At 39.9% G+C, this 25,553-nt stretch overlaps 2 protein-coding genes across 6 annotated transcripts in view; one reads left to right on the forward strand and one right to left on the reverse strand.

Annotated features, from left to right (window-relative positions):
- LOC144576636 (uncharacterized) overlaps positions 1-12,602 on the reverse strand; it is a 78,092-nt gene extending 65,490 nt beyond the window's left edge. For 2 of the 3 annotated variants that reach the window (XM_078327379.1, XM_078327380.1), the window contains exons 1-2: positions 11,965-12,602; positions 10,938-11,044 (exon numbers count right to left, since the gene is read on the reverse strand). In XM_078327379.1, coding sequence (XP_078183505.1) covers positions 12,168-12,602 — 435 coding nt within the window. In that variant the 3' untranslated portion in view covers positions 10,938-11,044; positions 11,965-12,167. Of the gene's footprint in view, positions 1-7,132; positions 7,380-10,937; positions 11,045-11,964 lie in introns of those variants that run through there. The other variant, XM_078327381.1, reaches the window with a different exon arrangement.
- OLA1 (Obg like ATPase 1) overlaps positions 12,531-25,553 on the forward strand; it is a 176,923-nt gene continuing 163,900 nt past the window's right edge. Inside the window, exons 1-3 of one of the 3 annotated variants that reach the window (XM_054257510.2) lie at positions 12,531-12,677; positions 14,645-14,745; positions 23,757-23,850. In XM_054257510.2, coding sequence (XP_054113485.1) covers positions 23,849-23,850 — 2 coding nt within the window. In that variant the 5' untranslated portion in view covers positions 12,531-12,677; positions 14,645-14,745; positions 23,757-23,848. Of the gene's footprint in view, positions 12,946-14,644; positions 14,746-23,756; positions 23,851-25,553 lie in introns of all 3 variants that reach the window. The other 2 variants (XM_035304521.2, XM_002749327.6) reach the window with 2 other exon arrangements.

The following is a 25,553-nucleotide window of genomic DNA, read 5'->3' on the forward strand; positions in this document are numbered from 1 at the left end:
ACCCCACCCCCTGAGTGGCTGAGACTACAGGTACCCACCACCACAGCCAGCTAATTTTTGTATTTTTAGTAGAGACAGGGTTTCGCCATGTTGGCCAGGCTGATCTCGAATTCCTGACCTCAGGTGATCCGCCCACCTTGGCCTACCAAAGCGCTGGGATGACAGCTGTGAGCCATCACACTCGGCCCTTCTCTTGTCAATTAGGGCTATTCAGTGACTTAAAAACACAGTTTCTATAGGAGAGGCAGGATAAATTCTTTTTTCTTCTCCTTTAATTTTGAATTTTCAAAGTATGCACTTGGCACCTGTCCTTACTACATTATGACTCCTAAAATTCACGTGTTGAAGTCCTAACTCTCCATTCCTGTTTTTATAGACAGGTCTTTAAAGAGGTAAATAAGTTAAAATGAGGTCATCAGGGTGGGCTGTAATCCAATACAAATGCTATCTTTATAGGAAGAGGAAATTTGGATACAGATGGTACAGAGGGAAGACCATATGAAGACATAAGAGAAGATAGCAATCTACAAGTCAAGGACAGAGGCCTCAGAAGAAAGCAACCCTGTCAATGCCTTGATCTCAAATTTCCAGCCTCCAGAATTGTGAGAAAATAAATTTCTGTTGTTTAAGCCACCCAGTCAGTGGTCCTTCATTATAGCAGCCAGCTGCTTCTAATGATGACGAGTGACTTTTTGTTTAATAAATCAATTAGCTTTCATTTTCTTTTTCATATCACTATGAATTCATGGATTTTATACAATCAGTTTGTTTCAATCAGTCGCAGTCATTTTTCTTTTGGATGTTTAAATATTTCCATATTTGGCCAGAGGAAGGAGTTCCCAGAGGAAGTTGACTTTTGATATGACCCCAGCAGTCTTTGATAACTTTCTTGCTTTCAGGTACATTTTCTGTCCAAGACCTGGAAGAAGTTATTTAAAAATGGTACAGTAGTACCCTCTTATCCATGGGGATACATTCCAAGACTTGTAGTGGATGCCAGATACCACGACAGTACTGAATTCTATGTATACTAAGTTTTTCCTACATATACATGTGATAACTTATAAGCTGGTTCAACTGCAGTGATGTTTACAACTAATTTGATCACAACCAGTTATACATTTCTTTGTTCCTTCCTCACTCCTGATTCCTTTACTTGACTAGCCTAAAAAAAGTTTAATTTATAAATTAGAACAGGCAAATGTTAGCAAAATTAATAAAACAGAACAAATACAAAAATATAGTGTAATAAGTTATGTGAATATATTCTGTCTCAAAATATCTTACTGTACAATACTTCTTGTGATGATGTAAGATGATAAAATGCCTATGTGATTAGAAGTGAGGTGAATGATGTAGGCACTGTAACTTACTATTAGACTACAAATGACCTTCTGACAATACATCAAAACAAGGAGAATTTGCTTTGGGTGATCCTGGATCATGAAGCCATGACAATGGCGATGGTTGGCTGTCAGGAGCAGATGATGTAGATGACTAATGGGCAAGTAGCATACAGGGCATGGATATACTGGACAAAGGGATGATTCATATCCTGGGTGAGACAGAGAGAGACGGCTCAAGATTTTATCATGCTACTCAGAACACTGCATAATTAAAAGCTTATGAATTGATTATTTCTGGAATTTTCCATTTAATATTTTTGGACCACAGGTAACTAAAACCTTGAAAATGGAAACCATGGTTAAGGGGATCATTATATAATCTGGGCATGTGACTGTTCATTGCTACTAGGTTGCCACTGCATCTAAGCTTTTTCAGGAAATAAGAGACTATAGGGCTTTCACTCCTTTGTCTATTTATATCTTTCATCTCTCACACGGAAAGTTTTGGACCTAACACATTAACACAATCATTTGTACTATAATATCTACAAAAGTTCCAAAATGTACATATATATTTGCTAACCATTAGATTATTAAATGAAGCTTTAAATTATTTATTTATTTATTTAAGACAGAGTCTTGCTCTGTCACCCAGGCTGGAGTGCAGTGGCGCAATCTTGGCTCACTGCAACCTCTGCCTCCCGGGTTCAAGTCATTCTCCTGCCTGAGCCTCCCAAGTAGCTGGGATTACAGGCATGTGCTACCTTGCCTGGCCAGTTTTTGTATTTTCAGCAGAAACAGGGTTTCATCACATTGGCCAGGCTGGTCTTGAACTCCTGACCTCAAGTTATTGGCCTGCCTCGGCCTCCCTAAATGCTGGGATTACCAGCGTGAGCCACCACGCCTGGCCTAAATGAAGTTTAAAATTCGCCTTTTTTGAGTTTTAGACTAGCCTGACTAACATGGTGAAACTACATTTCTACTAAAAATACAAAAATTAGCCAAGCGTAGTACTGCATGCCTGTAACCCCAGCTACCTGGGAGGCTGAGGGAGGAGAATCACTTGAACTCAGAAGGTGTAGGTTGCAGTGAGCCAATGTCGCACTACTGTACTCCAGCCTGGGCAACAGAGTGAGACTTTGTCTCAAAAAAGAAAAAAATCACCTTTCTCCTTAGAATACATATTTCTAAGAATACATAGTCAAAGTCTTATGTTCTAAAATAATTGAAAATTGTTCTTCCCTTTATGGTTACGTAACTTGATACCCAGTTAAATTCATTTGTTTTATAACAGTTTTTTTGGTTATATCAACTTGATATACAGTTAAGTTTATTTGTCTTAGAACAGTTTTGTTGGTACTTTTTCGGGCAGTGTTCTTTGTTTTATTTCATAAGCATCATTAGAAGATAGTTGTCTTCAAGCTGCAATGAAAACCAAGGTTAAAAGACAGAAGAAATGGAAAGAAACCGTTCTGGGACCTCATCTTCCTACTTACATGCATCACTGAATAGTTCACCATTGATTTCATAGTAATTCATCCAGGATTCCCTGAATAAACTGTTCCTTGACAAAACATTTTAATCATTGCCTCAATTTAGATAATCCTGGTCACATCATGAACACTGAAGCCTTAATATTTCCAGGCTCTTATTTCTCTTTGAATACTGAAGCCTACTGATATACTAAATATGTCTTCCAATACTGTTAATAGTCATATTTACAGAACTGAAATAGTCATGATTAAAAACAGAAATCCTAGCCAGAAGTTCCCTTTGAGGTCAATTTTTTTTTTTACAGAAAATATTTGAATTAATCTTTTGCTTCAGTAAAAAGAATACACACACACACACACACACACACACACACACACACATTCTTCTTCCTTTTTTTTTTTGAGACAGGATCTGGCTCTGTCACCTAGGCTAAAATGCAGTGGCACTATCACAGCTCACTGCAGTTTTGACCTTCTTGGGCTCAGGTGATTCTCCCATCTCAGCCCCCAGGTGGCTGAGACTACAGGTGCACATCACCATCCCCAACTAAATTTTTGAATTTTTGTTTTATAGAGATGGGGTTTTACCATGTTGCCCAGGCTAGTCTTGAACTCCTGGGTTCAAACCATCTGTGTGCCTTGGCCTCCCAAAGTGTTGGGATAACAGGTGTGAGCCACTGTGTCCAGCTATCTTCTCTTTTAAAAAACAGACTTTATTTTTTTTACAGTGGTTTTAGGTTCACAGCAAAACTAAGAGGAAAGTATAGAGATTTCCCATATACTTCTGCCCCACTCATGCATAACCTCCCTATTATCAACGTCTCTCATCAGAGTGGTGCATTTGTTACAACTGATGAAGCTATATTGACACAACAATATCACCCAAAGTCTATAGTTTACATTAGGATTCACTCTTGGTGTTGTACATTCTGTGGGTAGGGACAGATGCATAATGACAAATATTCACCATTATAGTACCATACAGAGTAATTTCACTGCCCTAAAAATCCTCTGTACTCTTATTCTTTCCTCCCTTTCCTCAAACCCTAAAAACCACTGATCCTTTCACTAACTCCATTGCTTTTGCCTTCCCCAGAATGTCATATTATTGGAATCATATAATATGTAGCCTTTTCAGATTAGTTTCTTTCATTTAGTAATATGCATTTTAAGTTTCCTCCATATCTTTTCATGGCTTGATGACTCATTTCTTTTTAGCACTGAATAATATTCCATAGTCTAGATGTAACACCATTTATTTATCTAGAATTCTTACTGAAGGGCATATTGGTTGCTTCCAGGTTTTGGCAATTATGAATAAGGCTGCTATCCATGTGCAGGTTTTTGTGTTAATATGTTTTCAACTCCTTTGGGTAAATACCAAGAAATGCAATTTGCTAGATTTTATGGCAAAAGTATGTTTAATTTTGTAAGAACCTGTCAAACTGTCTTCCAAAGTAGCTGTGCCATTTTGTACTCAGACCAGCAATAAGTGAGCGTTCCTGTTGCTCCATATTATTGCCATCATTCAGTGTTCTGGATTTTGGTCATTCTAACAGGTCACTGTTACAAAGAAGTGTAGTCACTTCTTTTTTGATCTATGCTGTTAGATTGCATTTTTTACTATACTATGTTTGTAACATCATTTGGATACTGTGGGAAAAACATGTTTAAATAGAAAGTACCAGAACTCTGAAGTCAGATGGAACTGGTTTTATGCAATCTAACAGTTGTTAAAAACTAATAAAATAGTGGCCAGGTGCAGTGGCTCATGCCTGTAATGTCAGCACTTTGGGAGGCTGAGGCAGGCAGATCATCTGAGGTCAAGAGTTTGAGACCAGGCTGGCCAATACGTCAAAACCCCATCTCTATTAAAAAACAAAAAACAAAAATTAGCTGGGTGTGATGGCACACACCTGTAATCCTAGCTACTCTGGAAATTGAGGCAGGAGAACTGCTTGAACCTGGGAGGCGGAGGTTGTAGTGAGTCGAGATTGTGCCACTGCACTCTGGCCTGGGCAAGAGGGAGACTCCGACAATCAATCAATCAATCTAATATAATTTCCTAGCTTTTTACAGACTTGGTGTCCTTAGCTGTAAAAGGGTTGTAATAATACATACTCATAGAAAGTTATCTTGAGCAGTAAATGAGTTCCCAAATGTAAAGTGGTTAGCAGTGTTTCAGACAATAGGGGTTTAATCATCATTATCTTTTTCTCAACCTAAAAACCTCTTAAAAGACAAACATAAACAGAAAAAATAGTTTGATCCTGAGGATGATTGTTAGTACAGTCCTCTCTTGATTTTTAGATCATTTGTATAATACAGCTGTAATTTAAAAGAAGTACCAAACTGAGCCCTTATTTGTTACTTCAGTTGGGCAGGAAGCCAATGTATTAAGCAATCTTTTTAGTCTCGCTAATTCATATAGGGCACAGAAATAGTATTAAAAAGTGGCTATTCTAATCAGGAGTTCTTGTACTGGCTGCCAGACAGGGCATCCTAAAGATAGTTTCTAGAGGGAGATCTCTCATTTGCTAAGGTCATTTAAGAAAACTACAAATTTCATCCCACTCTTTGGAGATCTTTTACTCCACTTGAAAACACATTTTCTCATCCAGAATGAAATATAGTTCAAGACTCTTAATTCTAATTTTAAATTACTTTCTTTTTTTTTTTTTCTTTTTGAGATGGAGTTTCGCTCGTTATTCAGGCTGGAGTGCAATGGTGTGATCTTGGCTCACCGCAACCTCTGCCTCCTGGGTTCAGGCAATTCTCCTGCCTCAGCCTCCTGAGTAGCTGGGATTATAGGCACACGCTACCATGCCCAGCTAATTTTTTGTATTTTTAGTAGAGATGGGGTTTCACTATGTTGACCAGGATGGTCTCGATCTCTTGACCTTGTGATCCACCCACCTCGGCCTCCCAAAGTGCTGGGATTACAGGCTTGAGCCACCATGCCCCGCCTTTTAATTTTAAATTTCTTCTTGATAGTGAGGCATCTTATGGGAGCACTAGTTTCCTTAGTATTGAAACTCACTTCTCTTTTTCCTTGTTAAGTATTCATTTTATTGTTTGTTTGTTAGTTGTTAAAAGGCAAAGGAAGATAGCATTCTTCAATATATATTTTTTTCTGAATCAAAAGTACTCATAAATCACTACAGTAGCAACTTATAAAGAGTTGCTCTCCACAGAGTACATGTTCCAAGAGATTTTAGTGCTCATTATATCAAGAAGGCTATATGTATTTGGTAATGCTGGGTTAACAGATCTTTTTTCTTGCAGAATGTCTCAAAACTTTAAATATACTAATATATATTATCAGTCTCCCAAAGGGGTTTTACAGCACTTTCTAGAGTTAACTGATCCTGACTCTCTTATTTTGCAACATGGAGAATCATTGTTCCACAGAACACACAGTGGGAAATAATGTCTTATAACTTAAAACTACAGATAAGAGGGGCCGGATGTGGTGGCTCACACCTGTAATCTCAACACTTTGGGAGGCTGATGTAGGAGGCTTGAGATCAAGAGCTCAAATCCAGCCTGAGCAACATAGCAAGACTATTTCTACAAAAAAAAAAAAAAAAAAAAAACCAAAAGAAAAAACTACAGCTAAGAGGAACATTGGACCATTGTGCCCCAAAACATATTAACAGTTTTGGGGAGAGTATATATTTTTGTTTGCTTTGGCCATTGCAACCATTGTCTGGCTATAAGAAATAGAAACCCACTGCAAATGTATTTAAAGAGAAAACAGAAATTCTCAGTAGAACACAGTGGTATCTCACAGAGTCCAAGCTCAGAAAATACACAGGACTTTAGGAGAACTGGAAACTCAGAACTTGTGCTGACTCTTCTCCTCTCAGTTTCCCCAGAACCATATAGATGGCTGATAAACTCCCCTTCTTCCTCCCTCAGTGTTTATTTTTCTCTTTCTTTAGAATATCTACACATCAAGAAATTGTGTGACGTAGACCTGATTCTATGCTCTCCTTTAAGCAACTGATATTATTTGTTGCTATGTTCTAAGTCCAGCTCCTAGAGAGAAAAAGAATCTCAATTTGCACAGTTTGGGTCAGGTTTTCATCCATCCCTAGTCCAATCTACTGTAGCTGGAGGGTTCATGTGCTATAAGCAGGAAGGCTAGGTCTCAGTTTGATGAGGAAAATGAACGCTTCTTAGAGTGAAGGGGCTATGGGATGATAGGCACCACCCAAAGTAACAATAGTCATGACTTCTAAGAATCATCTTAGGGCCCGGTGCAGTGGCTCACATCTGTAATCCCAGCACTTTGGGAGGCCAAGATGGGCAGATTACCTGAGGCCAGGAGTTTGAGACCAGCTTGACCAACATGGAGAAACCCCATCTCTACTAAAAATACAAAAAAAACGTAGCCAGGTGGTGATGCATGCCTGTAATCCTAGCTACTCGGGAGGCTGAGGCAGGAGAATTGCTTGAACCCAGGAGGTGGAGGTTGCAGTGAGCCGAGATCACCCTATTGCACACTCCAGCCTGGGCAGCAAGGGAGAAACTCCATCTGAAAAAAAAAAGAGAGAAAAAGAATAAAACCAGGAAAGCCCAAGGAAGATAGAGACATTTTATGGAAAGAATTCGTATCCTTAAAAATAGTGTTGAGCTACTGAATCTATCAGCCTTGTTCTCTCACTCTGTACTTTGTTATATATGATACATTTTCATTGAATCAAAACTTGTTATTTGTATCCTGAAGTATTAGCTAGCTAATACAGTGATAATATATTTACTTTTATGAATTAGGATATGTCTCTTTATGTTGCCTCTGGGAAAATATGTATATTTTTCTTTTAAGAATTCCTAAATTGAGGCTGGTCGTGGTGGCTCATGCCTGTAATCCAAGCACTTTGGAAGGCTGAGGAGAGAGGACTGCTTGAGCCAAGGACTTTGAATCTAGACTGAGCAACATAGTAAGACCCTGTCTCTATATAAGAAAAAAAAAATAGCTGGGTGTGGTGGTATGCACCTGTAGTCTCAGCTACTTGGGAGGCTGAGGTGGAAGAATCTCTTGAGCCCTGCAGTGTGCTATGAACAGTCCCTTGGTGAATAGCCACATGTACTTCTGTGAATAGCCACTCCATTCTAGCCTGGGCAACACAGGGAGACTCTGAATCTTAACAAGAACAAAATAATTACTAAATTGTTAATACCTATGAATTACAATAGATATTACAAAACTCCAGCAGTTTCTAGGATACACAAAATCTTTAATCAGCATTCTTTCAAATGCTATGAGCAATTCTAGAATAGAATCAATTGATTACTTGTGTTTTAATTCACCAGTAACTTACAGTCCAATTTCAATAACTTAGAAAACAGACTGTGTCAAGCGTAGAATGACAATGGAAAATTTGGGCTCGGCACAGTGGCTCATGCCTGTAATCCCAGCACTTTGGAAGGCTTAGGAGGGCAGCTCGTTTGACTCCAGGAGTTTGAAACTAGCCTGGGCAACATGGCAAAACCCCACCTCTACAAAAAATACAAAAAAACTGGCCTGGCATGGTAGCACACACCTGTAGTCCCAGCTACTTGGAAGGCTGAGGTAGGAGGATCCCTTGAGTCCAGGAGGTCAAGACTGCAGTGAGCTGTGATCCGGCCACTGCACTCCAGCCTGGACAACAGAGCAAGACTCTGTCTCAAAAAAAAAAAAGAAAAGAAAAGAAAAGAAAATGGAAAACCTGTTTCTTTGCTGATACCTAACAGGGTCTGAGTATTGCTGGTGATAGAACAAGGAAAGGGGATGATGACTAGGCACTGCCTGGTACATAATATCAGACGTTGTGAAGGTAAGTGAAAACCAGGATGGTTTAAACTTTCAAACTGTAGTTAAAGTATTGAGATATTCTTTTATATAGTTTACCAGATTCTCATATAATTCTTTGTATAGTCACTTACTTGTTTACTCCACTAGATTGCTAGCTCCTTCAGGACAAGGACCATATTTATCTTATTCTTCATGACTCCAAAGCCTACAGCAATGCCTGTGATGGAGTAGGTGTTCAAGAACATAATTTTATATAAATAATGATAACAAAAGTGTTCAGAGTAGGATATTCTAAGTATATGGGACTATACCCAGCCCTTAGTCTGGAGACTGGCTACAGTAAGCTTAGTGCAGAGAGAGAAAAACATCTGATACAGGTAATAGAGAAAAATGCAATTTAAGTTACTATCTATATGGGGTATTTTTGTGCAACCTGTCCCTTTCCCCTCCTAAAGTTATTATCAGGACTCAACTTCCCTTTTAGTGTAGTTATTAATATTATTCTGTTTTCTGTTTTGCCCCTCACAGATGTGAACAGGGCTGGCCAACAGGTGTAGTCAGGCCTTGCAAGCACATGGTGAACATGTTGCTGCCATTTTCCTCTTTTCTTCTCATCCTCTCTCTTTGTGTACTCTCTCTCCTGTTACTTAGCTTTCTGTATAGGATCAATCTCTGAATTTCCAACGGAGCTACTCTGTATTTGGGGATAAATACTGACCCCAAACCATTCTCTAGATCCTTCGTGACCTTAGGTCAACTCACTTGATCCCTGGTCATTGGCAGAACCTGGGAAGGAAAGAAAAATCCAGAGAGGCTAATGATAGCAAAGAGTGAAACCATGGGCTCTGTCTACTTTTTCATTCCATTGATCTTTCCTCCGTAGCAACCTTCTGTTGACCTGACCTGATGGTCTAGTCTCATTCCCCTCTGACTGAAATCTTTTGCTCAATTTTCATTCTAGACCACATCTGATTCTTGCCTCTAGGCTTCACCTCATCAATGAGCCAAATGAGTACTAAATAGACTTCCCTTTGTGCAAAAGCTCAAAAATATGCTTTCCTCTGTTCAAAGTCTTTTTTAGGCTTGGCATTAGTGTTAACTATTAATATCCTATTTGTTTCACTGAGTCTTCCTTTAGCATTGTAGAATAGTACATACCCAGTAGGGTCTTTCCTGAGAACTACATGTTTCATTGCTAGAGAGGGAGAGGTCACTCATATGGCTGTTTTGACTATGTGACCCTTACCCACCTAGCCATGGCTGATGGGACCCTTGTTAGAACTTTACCTGAACTGGCCAATGAGATCTTCTTTCTTGTGAATACAAACTGACCCCCAGTGACAGTGAGTTGGAAATGGAGTCCTATTATTAGGCAAGTGCTGGCAGCAGCATCTGGCCGCTCCTGAAATTCTGCCTAGCTCACTGAGATTTAAAAGTGCAGGTAAGAAAGATGTAGCTATAAACAGAAAAACGTGATTGACTTAAGAACTTGATAGTGTGAATTTAAGGAAATGGGTAAATCTGAGAGATACTGATATTGAAGAAGTAGCTAGATTTGGCCAACAGACAGTGATAAGTTGAAGATGATTCTAGTACTCCACGACTGGGGAACATTTTCAATCAGTATTGGAGTGGCTGGTTGCTGGGCAGAGAGGGCTCTCTGGGATTCTTGAGCATTTTTTTTTTTTTTTAGGATAAAGTTGTCCTCTGTTGCTTGGGGTGGAGTGCACGATGTTGGCTCACTCCAGCCTTCGCCTCTCAAGTTCAAGTGATTCTCCTGCCTTAGCCTTCTGAGTAGCTGAGATTACAGGTGCCTGCCATCACGCCCAGCTACTTTTTGTATTTTTAGTTAAGAAGGGGTTTGACCATCAAGGCTGGTCTTGAACTCCTGACATCAGGTGATCTGCCTGCCTCAGCCTTCCAGAGTGCTGGGATTACAGGTGTCAGCCACCACGCCTGGCCTCTTAAGCTTTTAAAGTAATGGTTCTTCTCTATTTCCACAAGCAGCAATGTGAATGCACTATAGAACTTCATTACTAAAATAGAGCAAATGATTTAGGAATCACTTTGAAGGGCTATTCCTGAGAGTTATTTTCACAGTGGCCCTCTTTTTCATAGCTAAAGTGCAGCAAGATAACTGTTTTATATATATATATGGTTTAGTGACAAGGGTACGAGACCAGGAATATACATATGGCACATTTATAAATAATATTCAGAAAAAATAATATAAAACCAAATCAAGTTGCCTGTGTCCTTGAGAATTTCCAATATTATAGAGAAAGCTCTTTAACTCACCTCAGTAGATCACTGTTATAGGCCTAAGGAAAAGCCTTAATGCAATTTTATTATGAATTCTGGCTCAGTTGGAGCTTACAGGGAGTCTCTAGTTGAATGAATTCTCGCTGAAAGAAAACAGATTTTTCAGTTAGTTTTATTTAATTTTTATTTTTATTTATTTTGTTAGAGACAAGTTCTTGCTCTATACCCAAGCTGGAGTGCTATGGCAGTGATCATAGCTTACTACAGCCTTGAGCTCCCAGGCTCAAGCTATCCTCTCACCTCAGCCTCCTGAGTAGCTGGGACTACAGGTATGTGCCACCATACGCAGCTTATTTATTTTTTTTAGAGATGGGGTCTCACTACGTTGCCCATGCTGTTCTCCAGCTCCTAGGCTCAAGTCATCTTCCTGCTTGGGCTACCAAAGTACTGGGATTACAGGTATGAGCCACTTTGCCGGCCAGATTTTCAGTTACATTGGGGTTTTAAACACGCTGCTGCCATTTACTAGTTGTGTGACTTCATCCAAATGAATCAACCTTTCTGATACTGTTCCTTTACTAGTAAAATGGGGATAGCAACTAATCTCTTTAAAAGAAGCTTCTAGTGTCACAGTTTTTGGACAGGTATTATATTCATTACAACAAATACCTGAATGGCATCTGAAAGCCAGGACCTAAATAAAAGAATTCCTTCTCCAGTGGCGCTCATGGTGTTGACATGGTGTGGGTGAGATGGTATGAAATCCTAATAATTAACAGCAGTGACTATTCACGAGCCTTTTCTATATGTGCTGGGTACTGTTGTTAGGAGCTCAACACGCACTTTCATTTTATCCTCACACTAACAACCTCATAAAGTGCTCTCAATAGCCTCATTTTATCCATATTCTTTCATTATGTCCAAAGAAGTTAATTTGTCTAGGGTCACAGTCAATGTGTGGCGAAACCCAGATTGTAAATCCCCAAATTTCAAAAGGCCCTGCTCTCAACCGCCCAGAGGAAAAGGAGGGAAATTGGCTCAAACACATTCTGGGTTCCTGTACCTGTGTGAGACGCCTTAACTGTAAGGCGAGGAAGGAATCCTTAGACCAAAGCTTCCCTTAGTCCCCTTTTCCTTCAAGAACGTTTAGTTAACAGCTTCTCTCCGTACGGACTGACAGAATAAAGTTATAGGAAAAGGAAGAGGGGCTGGCGGCCACGCAGTCCCCGGGGCTGGTGCAGCAGTTTGCCTGACTTCAAGAGCCCCTCATCTCCCAGAGGAAGTCAGAGACCAAGGCGCTTCGCAGTCCAGCGGGGGAAGAGCGGAGCTGCAGGCCAGCGAGCGAACGTGAGCCGGCAACCCGGTCCACGCAGCCGGGCGGAAGCGGAGACGTGGAACCGAGAAATCCCACGTGCTAACGCGGAAACCTAGAGCTCGCGGGAAGCGCCGAGCCCCCGCCTTCACGCTCCGGCTCTTCGGGACGCCGCGCGGCTCCTCCCACCCTGGGCTCCTCCCGCCCTGCTCCCGCCTCCCTGGCCTGTCGGGCCAATGGGCGGGGCGCGCGGGCGAGGCGAGGAGGGGCGGGGCCCAAGGCCTGCGCGCAGGTGCCGCCCGGTGCCCGGCCCGCCTGTTCCGCCGCTGCCGCGGCAGTGTGCGTGCGGCTCGGCGGAGGGGCCGGGCCTGCGTTCTCTCCTCCTTCATCCCCGCCTCCGGCTGCCGGCTGGACCTTTCTCTCGCTGCCGTTGGGACCCCGTGTCATCGCCCAGGCCGAGCACGGTGAGGTCCTCAAGAAGCCCCGGGGCGCGCTCTCCGCCAAGTCTTCGGCGCCCAGGCACATTGCCCTGAGGCTGGTGCGAGGCCTGGGCCCGGTGGCCAAGATGGGGCCAGGGCAGCCGGTGGCGTGGGGGTGTGTGGATGAATGAGGCGCTGTCGGACTAGGCCGCGAGTCGGGAGATCGGCCTACGCCTCACGCGGGAATGCCCTGGGGAAAGCCTTCTCCTGAAGCCGGGACGGCCGGTGGCCCAGTCCGGAGGGGAAAATGGGGGTGAGGCCCGCCTTGGGTGGGCGGCTGGGCCACCGCTCGGTATGCCAGAGGAGCCGACAGGCGCCGTTCATGTTATTTGTGCTTTGGAGGCCTGGGGGTTGGCCAGGAACAGGTGTCAGGAGGCTGAGAAGGGAAATTCCTGGCCCTCGGGGTCAGGGATCAGAGGCTGGAATATTACTACAAGGGCAGAGCCCCAATGTGGTCCTAGGAGGTACAACTCTCGGCCAGAAGACAGGGACAGTTTTAGTTCCCAGCTTCTGAGACTTGAGCTTAGCAGTCCTTGTGATTTCCCTTGGCAGTACAAGAGTGGGACTAATTCCGGACAAACGAATTAGGAGCCAGAACTAGTGAGGGACAGAGAAAGTTTCGACTTGTAAATACAAAGGTTTCGTCTATTCATTTACGATTAGAAATAGTCGCCATGGTGTAAATTTTGGAGGTTGCTTATAAGGACTGATGAGCCGTACCTTCAGTGCCAAAGGTGGGAGGAACTTGGCGGAAGGATCCCAGTACCTGGCGGGTATTCATCTATGTGAAAAATGGGGGTTGTGGGTGAACGGGAAAGATCAGATTCCAGATTATAGAGGAATGGTTTGATGGGAAGGGTGACTTGGTTACTGGTGGTTCTAGAATGGAATTTTCTTTTATTCTCATCTGTATACCTGCTTCCAAATGTTTTCGTTCATATAACCATATATCAGGTTAAGAAATAAAGTGTTTTGTGAGCAGTCTGGATGTAAGGTTGGTAGCTAAACTCTTTTATCTTTGATTCCTGATGCCACAAAGATTTTATTTATTTATTTATTTATTTATTTATTTAAGATAGAGCCTCGTTTTGTGGCTCAGGCAGAGTCCAATGGCGGGATCTCAAAGCACTGCAACCTCTGCCTCCTAGGTTTAAGCAGTTCTCAAGCCTCAGCCTCCCGAATAGCAGGAATTACAGGCACACACCGCCATGCCTGGCTAATTTTTTGTGTGTGTGTGTTTTTTTTTTTTTAGTAGAGATGGGGTTTCTCCATGTTGGCCAGGCTGGTCTCTGCTCCTGGTCTCAAGCAGTCCACTCACCTTGGCCTCCCAAAGTGCTGGGATTACAGGCCTGAGCCACTGTGCCCGGCCCAACAAATACTGATTTTAGGTCAGTCTTTCTGGGACTTCTCAGCAGTGACTCTTTTGACAACCATCAGAATCAGATATGTTTACAGGACTTTTAAAATTTTTTTATTAAAAAATAAAGTGGATTTAGCTGTTAGTTTTGGATCGCTATATATAGTATGTTTTGCTCTTTCTTTCTTTTTTTTTTTTTTGAGACGGAGTTTCGCTCTTGTTACCCAGGCTGGAGTGCAATGGCGCGATCTCGGCTCACTGCAACCTCCGCCTCCTGGGTTCAGGCAATTCTCCTGCCTCAGCCTCCCGAGCAGCTGGGATTACAGGCACGCGCCACCACGCCCAGCTAATTTTTTGTATTTTTAGTAGAGACGGGAGTTTCACCATGTTGACCAGGATGGTCTCTATCTCTTGACCTCGTGATCCACCCGCCTCGGCCTCCCAAAGTGCAGGGATTACAGGCGTGAGCCACCGCGCCCGGCCCCTTGTTTTGCTCTTAATCTTAATTCAGTAATACATTTTATGTGATGAAATGTGTTTTGGGTCCATGTGGATAGTAAAAAGTTTTGTTCATATGTCTGCTTTGGTATTTCAGATGCCCCCCAAGAAGGGAGGTGATGGAATTAAACCACCCCCAATCATTGGAAGATTTGGAACCTCACTGAAAATTGGTATTGTTGGATTGCCAAATGTTGGGTAGGTGAATGTTGGGGCTTTTCTAATTTTCACTGTGTAAATATTTTGGGTCCTATTATAGAAAAAAACAACCATTACTCTGAAAGAACGAGAAAATGGATATTAGGGGCAGCTAGTATACTGTTTAAACACTCACAAACTGCCCCAGGAGAGTAATTGTCTTGCTTAGCTGTTGCTTCTGGGAATACATTTTGGTGTTTCTGCAAATTGCCTTCTCCCAATTTTCTAGAGACCAATCACAGCATCTGTGAAAGCCATTTACTGTTTCTGAGGGAAGAGGTTGTAGAAAATGCTGGAAAAAAAATCACAAGAGCATTATCATCATTGTTTAGTTATCTATTGTTGTGTAGCAAACCATTCCAAAAGTTCATGGTTTAAAACAGTAACAGTTTTTCTTTCTTGGGAATGTAGGTGAGCTAGATAGGTCTTCTGCTGGTCTCATTGAGATCCCTCGTGTGACTGCATTCAGCTGGTGGCTAGTTGAGGCTGGAAGATCCAATATAGCCACTTCAGTAGATCTGGGAACTTAGCAGGGTTGGCTAGAAGTCAGGGCACTTCTCTTATACTTGGTGTCATTCTCTTTCTAAATGGTCTCTAGACCAAGCTTTCTATATCTTGGTGTCTGACTCTTGAGAGAATGGAAGTGTGGCAGTGGCATAGCACACTTATACAGAAATCTTTTGGTCAAGGCAAGTCATTACACTAGCCCAGAGACATGGGGAGAGGGGAAATAGACTCCACCTCTTGATGGTGGAAGAGACAAAAAATGTGTGGCCTTCGTCAATCCATTGCAGTCCACTATTTTCCTTTTTCTTTTTTTTTTAAAGACGGGGTTTCACCATGTTGGTCAGGCTGGTCTTGAACTCCCAACTTCAGGTGATCCACCCACCTTGGCCTCCAAAGTGCTTGGATTACAGGTGTGAGCCACCGCGCCCGGCCCCCACTGTTTTCCTAATACAAAATGTGTGATGCCTATGTGTTCCTAGAAGTCTTCCTATTTGATTCTTAGCTTTCTTGTTTTTTACAAGCTCCATTCTTGATTGCTCAAGGGAACTCACAGGAGGAAAATTATTCTCCAGGCTGCAAATACTGGTGATCTGAGTATTTTTGTTCTAAAGAGCTGATAAAGTTAAGCTGAGAGTCAGATTCCCATGTCTACCAAGAAAACAGGTATCTATGGATATCAGCGATATCTCTTGATGGTTTGTAATTTTGAGCGTCTTTTCATATGTTATTGGATATCTGATGTAGAAAGTCTGGATTTTTTTCTTAATGATTGGGAGTTTTTTTTATTCTGGATATGAGTTCTCTGTTGAATATGTATTACAATGATCTCTTGCCAGTTTACTTGACTTTTCACTTTAAATTAAATTAGAAAAAAATTTGAGCTGGGCTTAGTGGTACCCACCAGTAGTCTCAGCTACTCAGAAGGTTGAGGTAGGAGGATCCCTTGAGCCCAGGAGTTCTGGGCTGTAGTGTGCTATGCTGATTGAGTGTCTGCAGTGCTACCCACAGTGCCGATCCAGTGTCCACACTAAGTTCACCATCAATATGGTGACCTATCAGGAGTGGAGGATCACTAGGTTGTTTAATGAGGGTGAACTGCTCCAGATCAGTAACAGAGCAGATCAAAACTCCTGTCCTGATGGATAGTGAGATCTCTGAATAGTCATTACACTCTAGCCTGGACAGTACAGCAAGGCCAATATGCAAAAAAAAATTTTTTTTGAAATAATTTCATGCTTAAAAAATCTCACACTCACAAAAGTAGTTTTAAAAATTACTATTTAACCTCTGCTCACAACCCCTAAGTGTTAAAATCTTTATAACTATAGTATAAAATCAGTAACTAAACATTGATTTACTAATTGTCCCACTAATGTACTATTTTTGGTCCAAGGTTCAGTCCATAATTGTATGTTGCATTCAATTGTTTTTAGTTTTTTTTTTTTGAGATAGAGTCTTGCTCTGTTGCCCAGGCTGGAGTGCCTTGGCCTGATCATAGCTCACTGCAGCCTTGAATTCCAGGGCTCAAGTAATCATTCCACCTCAGCAACCTGAGTAGCTGGGACTGCAGGCACATGGTATATGTCAGGTTAATTTTTTTTTTTTTTTTTGAGGCAGAGTTTTGCTTTTGTTACGTAGGATGGAGTGCAGTGGGGCAGTCTCGGCTCACTGCAACCTCTGCCTCCCGGGTTCAAGTGATTCTCCTGCCTCAGGCTCCCGAGTAGCTGGGATTACAGGCACCCACCACCATGCCCCGCAAATTTTTTGTAGTTTTTTAGTAGAGATAGGGTTTCACTATGTTGGCCAGGCTGATCTTGAACTCCAGACTTCAGATGATCCACCCACCTCAGCCTCCCAAAGTGCTGGGATTACAGGCATGAGCCACTGCGCCCGGCCCGATGTCAGGCTAATTTTTAATTTTATTTATTTATTATTTATTTATTTATTTTTGGTAGAGATGGGTTCTCACTGTGTTGCCCAGGCTGGTCTCAAACTCTTGGCCTCAAGCAATCCTTTCACCTCGTCCTCCCAAGTGCTGGAATTATAGGCATGAGCCACTGTGCCCAGCTGCATTTAATTGTTTTGTTTGAACAAATTGTTTTGTTTAGTTTCCTTTAACCTAGAACTCTTTTTCAGTCTCTCTTTGTATTTGATGTCCTTGACACTTTTGAAGGGTGCTGGCCAGTTATTATGTACAGCCCTCATTTGGGGTTTGTTTGATGTTTCCTCATGATTAATTTCAAATTATGCACTTTGGGGCATAGAAGTGACATATGCTTTTCAATACAGTGTATTAGAAAGCACATGATGTTGACTTGTCCATTTTTGGTGATGTTAACTTTGATTGTTTGTTGGTATCTGACAGATTTCTGATATCAACAAGGGTTAACTGAAAGGGTTATTATTTTTCCCATTGCAATTAATAAGCATCTTGAAGGGGATCCTTTGAAATTATGTACATATATTGTTTCTCATATTTTTGTCCCCTAATTTTGGCATATATTATTGATTCTTACTGAGACAATTATTATTGTGATGTTTGCCAAATTAAAAAATATTCCTTATTCTACATTTAGAAGAAACAATTTATAGAAGGAACAATGGAAATTCTATTGTGTAAAATTCTATTGTAAAAGAAAGTTCCCCATTTATTCAAGTATTTCATTATAACTTATTTATATCAATATAGATTCTTAATTTATTCTTTTGGTTGTAATCCATTACTGTTTTTATTTTGTTGCTCAAATTGCCCAGATTTGGTGGTTAGGAGCCTTTATGTTCACTTATATTCCTTTTGACATGTCCTCTTTATTTTTCATGTGCTCTCTACTTTCCGGCACCACAATATCTTTCAGTGATAATATGACATATTATATATTTCAGTACAATATGTTATTTGTACTCTTGTCTGCTTCAGCCTTAGGATATATAAATTTTTATTTAGACATATGTTTTTATTTCTCTTAGGTATATATTCAGGAGTAAAATTTCTGGGTCATATATGACTGTATGTTTAGCTATTGAGGACTGCCAAACTATTTTCCATAGTGGTTGCACCATTTTATATTTGCACAAGCAGTGTAGGTAGGTTCTAGTATCCCACATCTTGTCAACACTTGTTACTATCTTTTTTATTATAACCAAGTTGTGAAGTTTTTGATCTGTGGTTTTTTGTTTTTTTGTTTTTGAGAATGGAGTCTTGCTCTGTTGCCCAGGCTTTAGTGCAATGGCACAATCTTGGCTCACTGCAACCTCCACCTCCCGGATTCGGAGTAATTCTCCTGCCTTAGCCTCCTGAGTAGCTGGAGTTGTGCGCCACCACTGGGTAATTTTTGCATTTTTAGTAGAGCTAGGGTTTCACCATGTTGGCTAGGCTGGTCTCAAACTCCTGACCTCAGATGATCTACCCACCCTGGCCTCCCGAAGTGCTAGGATTACAGGCATGAGCCACCGTGCCTCGCCAATTGGTGTTTTCTTGATGGCTAAGTATATATCTTTTCATGTGCTTATTACTTCTTCATTTTGAAAGATATTTTCACTGGGTAGAATTCTAGGTTGACAGTTACTCTTCTAGTGCTTTGAAGATAATTTTCCACTTTTTTCCCTTTCTGGGACACCTATTACAAATACTGCATAATGAGTTGGTCAATGACTGACTGCATATATGACGGAGGTCCGATAAGATTATAATGGAGGTGAAAATTTTCTATCACATGGTGACATTGTAGCTGTGGTAACTTCATAGTGCAAGGCATTACTCACACATTTGTGGTGATGCTAGTGTAAACAAGCTTGTGCTGCCAGTCACATGAACATATAGCATATACAATTGTGTATAGTATCTAATACTTGATAATAAATGACTATGTTATTGGTTTATATATTTACTATGGTTAGTTTTTGTTTGTTTGTTTTTTGAGGCAGAGTCTTGCTTTGTTGCCCAGGCTGGAGTACAGTGGCCTGATCATAGTTTACTACAGGCTTGAGCTCTTGGGCTCAAGCAATCCTCCTGCCTCAGCCACTTGAGTATAGCTGGGACTACAGGCACACACCACCCCACCTGGCTAATTAAAAAAATATTATTTTTGTAGAGACAGGGACTTCCTGTGTTTCCTAGGCTGGTCTTGAACTCCTGGCTTTGAGGGATCTTTTTGTCTCAGCCTCCCAAAGTGTTGGGATTACAGGCATGAGCCTGTGTGCTCAGCCTATACTCTAATTTTTATTGTTATTTTAGAGTGCACTCCTTCTACTTATTTTAAAAAAAGAAAAAGTAACTGTGAAACAGCCCCAGGCAGTTCCTTCAGGTGGTATTCCAGAAGGAGGCATTGTTATCATAGGAGATGACAGCTCCATGTGTGTTAATGCCCCTGAAGACCTTCCAGTGGGACAAGATGTGTAGGTGGAAGACAATGATATTAATGATTTGACTCCATGTAGGCCTAGGTTAATGTGTGTGTTTATGTCTTGGTTTTCAGCAAAAAGGTTTAAAAGAAAAACCTTTAGGTTTAAAAGAAAACCCACACATTTTAAAGATGTTTTAAAAAGCATATGGAATAAGGATATAAAGAAAAAATTTTGTACAGCTAACAATGTATTTGTATTTTAAGCTAAGTGTTATTATGAAGACTCAATGAATTAAAAAATTAAAGTTTATAAGGTAAAAAGTAAGCTAAGGTTAATTTATTATTGAAGAAAAACATTAAAAATAATTTTAGTGTATCCTGAATGTACAGTGTTCATAAAGTCTACAGTAGTGTACAGTAATGTCCTGGGCTCTCACATTCACTCATGACTCACTCACTGACTCACCTAGAACACCTTCCAGGTCTGCAAGCTCCACTCATGGTAAGTGTCCTGTACCACTTTTATACTATATTTTTACTCTACCTTTTCTGTTTAGATACACAATACCTGCCTTTACATTTGTCTGCAGTGTTCAGTATAGTAACATGCTGTAGAGGTTTAGCCTAGAAGCAGTAGGCTATACCATATAGCCTAGGTGTGTAGTAGGCTGTACCATCTAGGTTTGTGTAAATGTACTCTATCATGTTCGCACAATGATGAAATTGCCTAAGGACCCATTTCTCAGAATATCTCCCCATCATTAAGTAATGCACAACTGTAAATGTGTGTTCTTCCCTAGAAAGTATCCTGCTGAAGCTTTGGTTATTTCCTTCTCCAGTCTTTTTCTCTCTTTGTGCTTCATTTGGATACTTTTATTGCTGTCTTCAGGTCTTTTCTTTGCAGTATCCAATCTGCTGTTAATCATGTCCAGTGTATTTTTCATTTCAATTTCATTTTATTTCAAATACTGTATTTTTTAACAATAATTTTATTTGGATATTTATTATGTGTTTCATTTTCTTCCTTATTGTCTTTATATTAGCTTTTATATCCTTAAGAAAAATTTAAAAAGATTTGTACCATTTATTTTAAGGTCCTTTTATGCTACTTCATCTCTCATTACTTCATCTCTCATTCCTCAGTATGTTTGTATTTATTGACCGTTATCCTGATTTTGGTATATATATTTCTGCTTTTTTGCATGTCTTATAATTTTTATTAGATTTCATACACTGTGGATTTTATATTAAATGCTAAATATTGTTTTTTTCCTTTAAAGAATATTGGACCTTGGTATGGCATTTAGTTATTTATGTTTCAGATTAATTGTTTTGAGGCTTCTTCTTATGCTTTCTTATGGTGGATTAATAAGATTTTGTGCTTCGATGCTACTTAAGCCCTAGTATTAAGACTTGACCCTTTTGAGGACTCTATCCAAATACCCTTATATTATAAGATCTCTCCACTCTGGCTCATAGGAATGTGAACTGTTCCAATCTCTGTGTGAGCCCTGAGAATCATTCATCCTACCACATTTGGGTGGTTCTTTCCCTGGACTTGTAGAGATTGAATATACTCATGCACAAATCATTACTTAGCCGTGTTCTTGAAGGTACCCCCTGTGGCTCTTCAGAGCACTTTCTCTGTGTAGATCCTGCCTTTCTAGCGTACTCTCCCATAAATTCTAGCTGCCTTGGCCTCCTAACTCTCATCTTAGTCTCTTCACCTTGGTGTGACTGCTGGGTTCTGTTGGTTTCCCCTCTTGGAATGGTGACTTTGAAACCATTAGTAGGTAGTAAGCTAGAGGAATTGTAGAGTTTAGTTTAATTGTTACTCTCTCAGGGAATGCAGTCCTGTGATACATACTGTCCTTTGTGTGAAAGCTTATTTCGTAGGTTTTGTCTGATTTTCTAGCTGTTTATAGCAGGAGGGCAGTTCTTATAGCAGAGGGGAATCAAAACTCCCAATATTATTTTAAATGAATTTAAATCTTATTGTATACTTGTCAACATTCCAGAATGCCTGCTGTTTCATAGAAATTTGTGATTTGGGAATTACTTACTTTCTCTTTTTAATATGTTCTGAATGATCATTTTGAACAACAGATCTATTTTCTTAATCACTCTTTCCTGGTTTTCAGCAGAAATTATGTGCCTTAGAAGTACTTCATAGATTAATGGGTTTTAAGTTTAATTTTTTTTTTCCCCCAAAACAAAGTCTCACTGTGTTGCCCGTGCTGGAGTACAGTGGCATGATCTCCACTCACTGCAACCTCTGCCTCCTGGGTTCAAGCAATTCTCCTGCCTCAGCCTCCTGAGTAGCTGAGATTACAGGCACCTACCACCACACCCAGCTAATTTTTGTATTTTTAGTAGAGATGGGCTTTCACCATATTGGTCAGGTTGGTCTTGAATTCCTGACCTCAAGAGATCTGCCTACCTCCACCTCCCAAAGTACTGGGATTACAGGCTTGAGCTACCATGCTCCACCTAGTTTAAAAATTTTAAATGAGTTTCTTTTTCAGAATTCTAGTCTATATTGCTGTATCACTACATAATTTCAAATAATTTTTTTTTTTTTTTTTTGCTCCTTAAGGTACAGTTGAGGGCTGGGCATGATGACTCACACTTATAATCCCAGCATTTTAAGAGATCAAGGTGGGCAGACTCCTTGAGTTCAGGAGTTCAAGACCAGTCTGTGCAACAGGGTGAAACCCTGTCTTTACAAAAAATACAGATATTAGCCAGGGGTGGTGGTATGCACGTGTAGTCCCAGCTACTTGAGAGGCTGACATGGGAGGATGTCTTGAGCCTGGGAGGTCGAGGCTGTTGTGAGCTATGTTTGTGACATTGCACTCCAGCCTGGGCAATAAAGTGAGATTCTATCTCAAAAAAAAAAAAAAAAAAAAAAAAAAGAAAGAAATTACAGTTGACCATTGAACAACTCAGGGATTAGGAGCACTGACCCTGGCCCAGTCAAAAATTTGTGTGTAATTTTTGATTGCCCCAAAACTTAACTACTAATAACTTGCTATTGACTGGAAGCCTTACCAATAACATAAACAGTTGATTAAGCTATATTTTTTATGTTATATTATCCTATACTATGTTCTTACAATAAACTAAGCTAGATAAAATAATATTATTAAGAAAATCATAAGGAAGAGAAAATGTAGTTACTATTCACTAAGTGGAAGTGGAACATCATAAAGGTCTTTGTCATCTTCATGTTGAGTGGGTTGAGTGGATTGAGTAGGAGAAGGAGGTGGAGGGTTTGGTCTTGCTGTTTCAGGTGGCAGAGGCAGAAGATAGGAAGTGTAAGGAGAGGAAGGAGGGGCAGGCATACTCTGTAAATTTTATTGAAAATAATCTATGTATAAGTGGACACATGCACTTTGAACATGCATTTCAAACCATTGTTGTTCAAGGGTTAACTGTATTTACTTTTTTACTATTAACTAAACTACAGACTTTATTTGGATTTCACTAGTTTTCCCACTAATGTTCTTTTTCTTTTCCAGTGTAAAATACTATGTTGCATTTAGTCTTCATGTCTCCTGTCTCTTCCAATCTTCAATAGTTTCTGAATGTTTTATTTTTCATAACCTTTAAAGATTTATTTTTGAAGAGTACTGGTTAGGTATTTTGTATAATATTTATCCATTTGAGTTTGATGCTTTTTAAAGAAATTATGTTAATAAACACATAGTATATGACCAGGCACAGTGGCTCACACCTGTAATCCCAGCACTTTGGGAGGCTGAGGCGGGAGGATCACTTGAGGTCAGGAGTTCAAAACCAACCTGGCCAACATGACAAAACCCCGTCTCTACTAAAACTACAAAAATTAGCTGGCTGTTGTGGCACGCACCAGCAGTCCCAGCTACTCTGGAGGCTGAGGCAAGAGAATCACTTGAACCCAGGAGGTGGAAGTTGCGATGAGTGGAGATGGCACCACTATACTCCAGCTGGATGACAGAGTGAGAATCTGTCTCAAAAAAAATAAGTAATATAAAATTTGCCATCTTAACCATTCTTAATGTACAGTTCAATTGTATTAACTATATTCACTGTTGTATAACAAGTCTCTAGAACTTTTTCATCTTGCATATCAGAAACTCTGTACCCATTGAACAACTTCCCATTTCTCTTTCCCCACAGCCCCTGGAAACCACCATTCTACTTTCTGTTTCCATGATTTTGCCTACTCCAGATATCTCATATGAGTATAAGTAGAATATATGAGTATATGAATGTAAGTGGAATAATAAGATATTTGTATTTTTGTGGCAGGCTTATTTTACTCAGCATAGTGTCCTTAAAGTTTGTTCTTTTGTAGCATGTGACAGAATGTCCTTCTTTTTAAGGGCTGAGTAATATTCTATTGTATGTAGATAACATTTTCTTTATCCATTCATCTGTTGATGGACATTTCCTTCTACCTCTTGGCTATTATGAGTAATGCAGCAATGAACATTGGTATGCAAATATCTCTTTGAGATCCTGCTTTCAAGTCTTTTGGATATATACTCAGAAGTGTGATTGCTGGATCATATGGTGTAATTCTACTTTTATTTATTTTTTTGGAGGAACCTCAAACTGTTTTCCATGGTGTCTATACCACTTTGCATGTATACCAGCAGTCCACAGAGTTCTAATTCTTGCCAATACTTGCTGTTTTGTTTTTTTATAGTGGCTATCCTGATAATTGTAAGGTTATATCTCATTGTGGTTTTGATTTGCATTTCTCCAGTGATAAGTGGTTGAGCATCTTTTCATATTTTTTGGCCATTTGTGTCTCTTCTTTGCAGAAAATCTGTTCAGAATAGACATTTCTCTAGGTGTGATCATTGCTGCTGTAGTGTTACTGTTTTTAGGCCTTCTTATCTGATGGAATTAGGAAATATGTAATTATACTCACCCATGTATACATGCATTGGTATTTATTTCTATCATCTTATGTATTTACCAGATAGATGCTTTTAACAGTTTAATTATATCTAAATTGAAAACATTTTGAAAGGACTTTCGACTTCTTGTCCCATGTTTTGGATGGATGTTATATATGAATGGTTGATTCAGAATGCTGTGGGAATTTCCACTGGTATCACTACTTCTCATTACATGCTGTAGTTTTGTGTAAAGTTTTACATAAAACATCTTTTCAGCCAGATTTACTTAATAGAGTAATATAGTTATTTCCAAAGTAATGTATTTAGGTCCTAAGTCTAGGGGCCATACATTTAGTCTAGTCACTGTTTTTTTTTCTTTTAATGCTATCATTGGTGAAATAAGTTATGTATACCCATTCTTGCATGAGAGAAATTCCTATAGCTTTGAATCTTTCTCCTACTTTTAAGCTTTAATATTAACCTCTAAGAGTATGTGTGTTTGTGTGTGTGTGTGTGTGTGTTTAAAAAGTTCTCATTTTACAAAAAGCCTACAGGCTTTAACACTTAAGGCGTAGGCCAAAACTTTCAAATTCTTTGCTTTCACAAGCCTTTTCTTAATAGATTTGAATAGATCAAAATGTCTGTAGTTGCCCCCGAAGCCTATAGTAATGATCCTTAGAAATTTTTCTTTTTCCTTCTTCCTTATTTCTTTTTACTTTTTTATACCTACAAAGCTGTGAGAAGCTACAGATGACTAGGATTTCATGAAATTTAAAATTCATCTAAAATGAGACAGTCTGTGAAAATGGACACTTGTCTTCTAAGTTTACTTTGAATGTATGTAAGAATTTTTTCTGCCTAAGAAACTTTCTTTTGCTATGTTTTACCATATAATATGTTTAAAGGGATACACTTTAAAAAAACTCACAAAACATATTTTTGTCCAGGTAGACAATATAACATACTATAGGTAGTAACAGCCATAAATTTGAAAAAAACTCCATAAACAACCTATGGCCTTTTTAGAATTGCAATTGACTGTAGTAATAGCAATGAGTGATTTTTA

The sequence above is a fragment of the Callithrix jacchus genome, chromosome 6 (assembly GCF_049354715.1).
Source record: "Callithrix jacchus isolate 240 chromosome 6, calJac240_pri, whole genome shotgun sequence".
Lineage (NCBI taxonomy): Eukaryota > Metazoa > Chordata > Mammalia > Primates > Cebidae > Callithrix > Callithrix jacchus.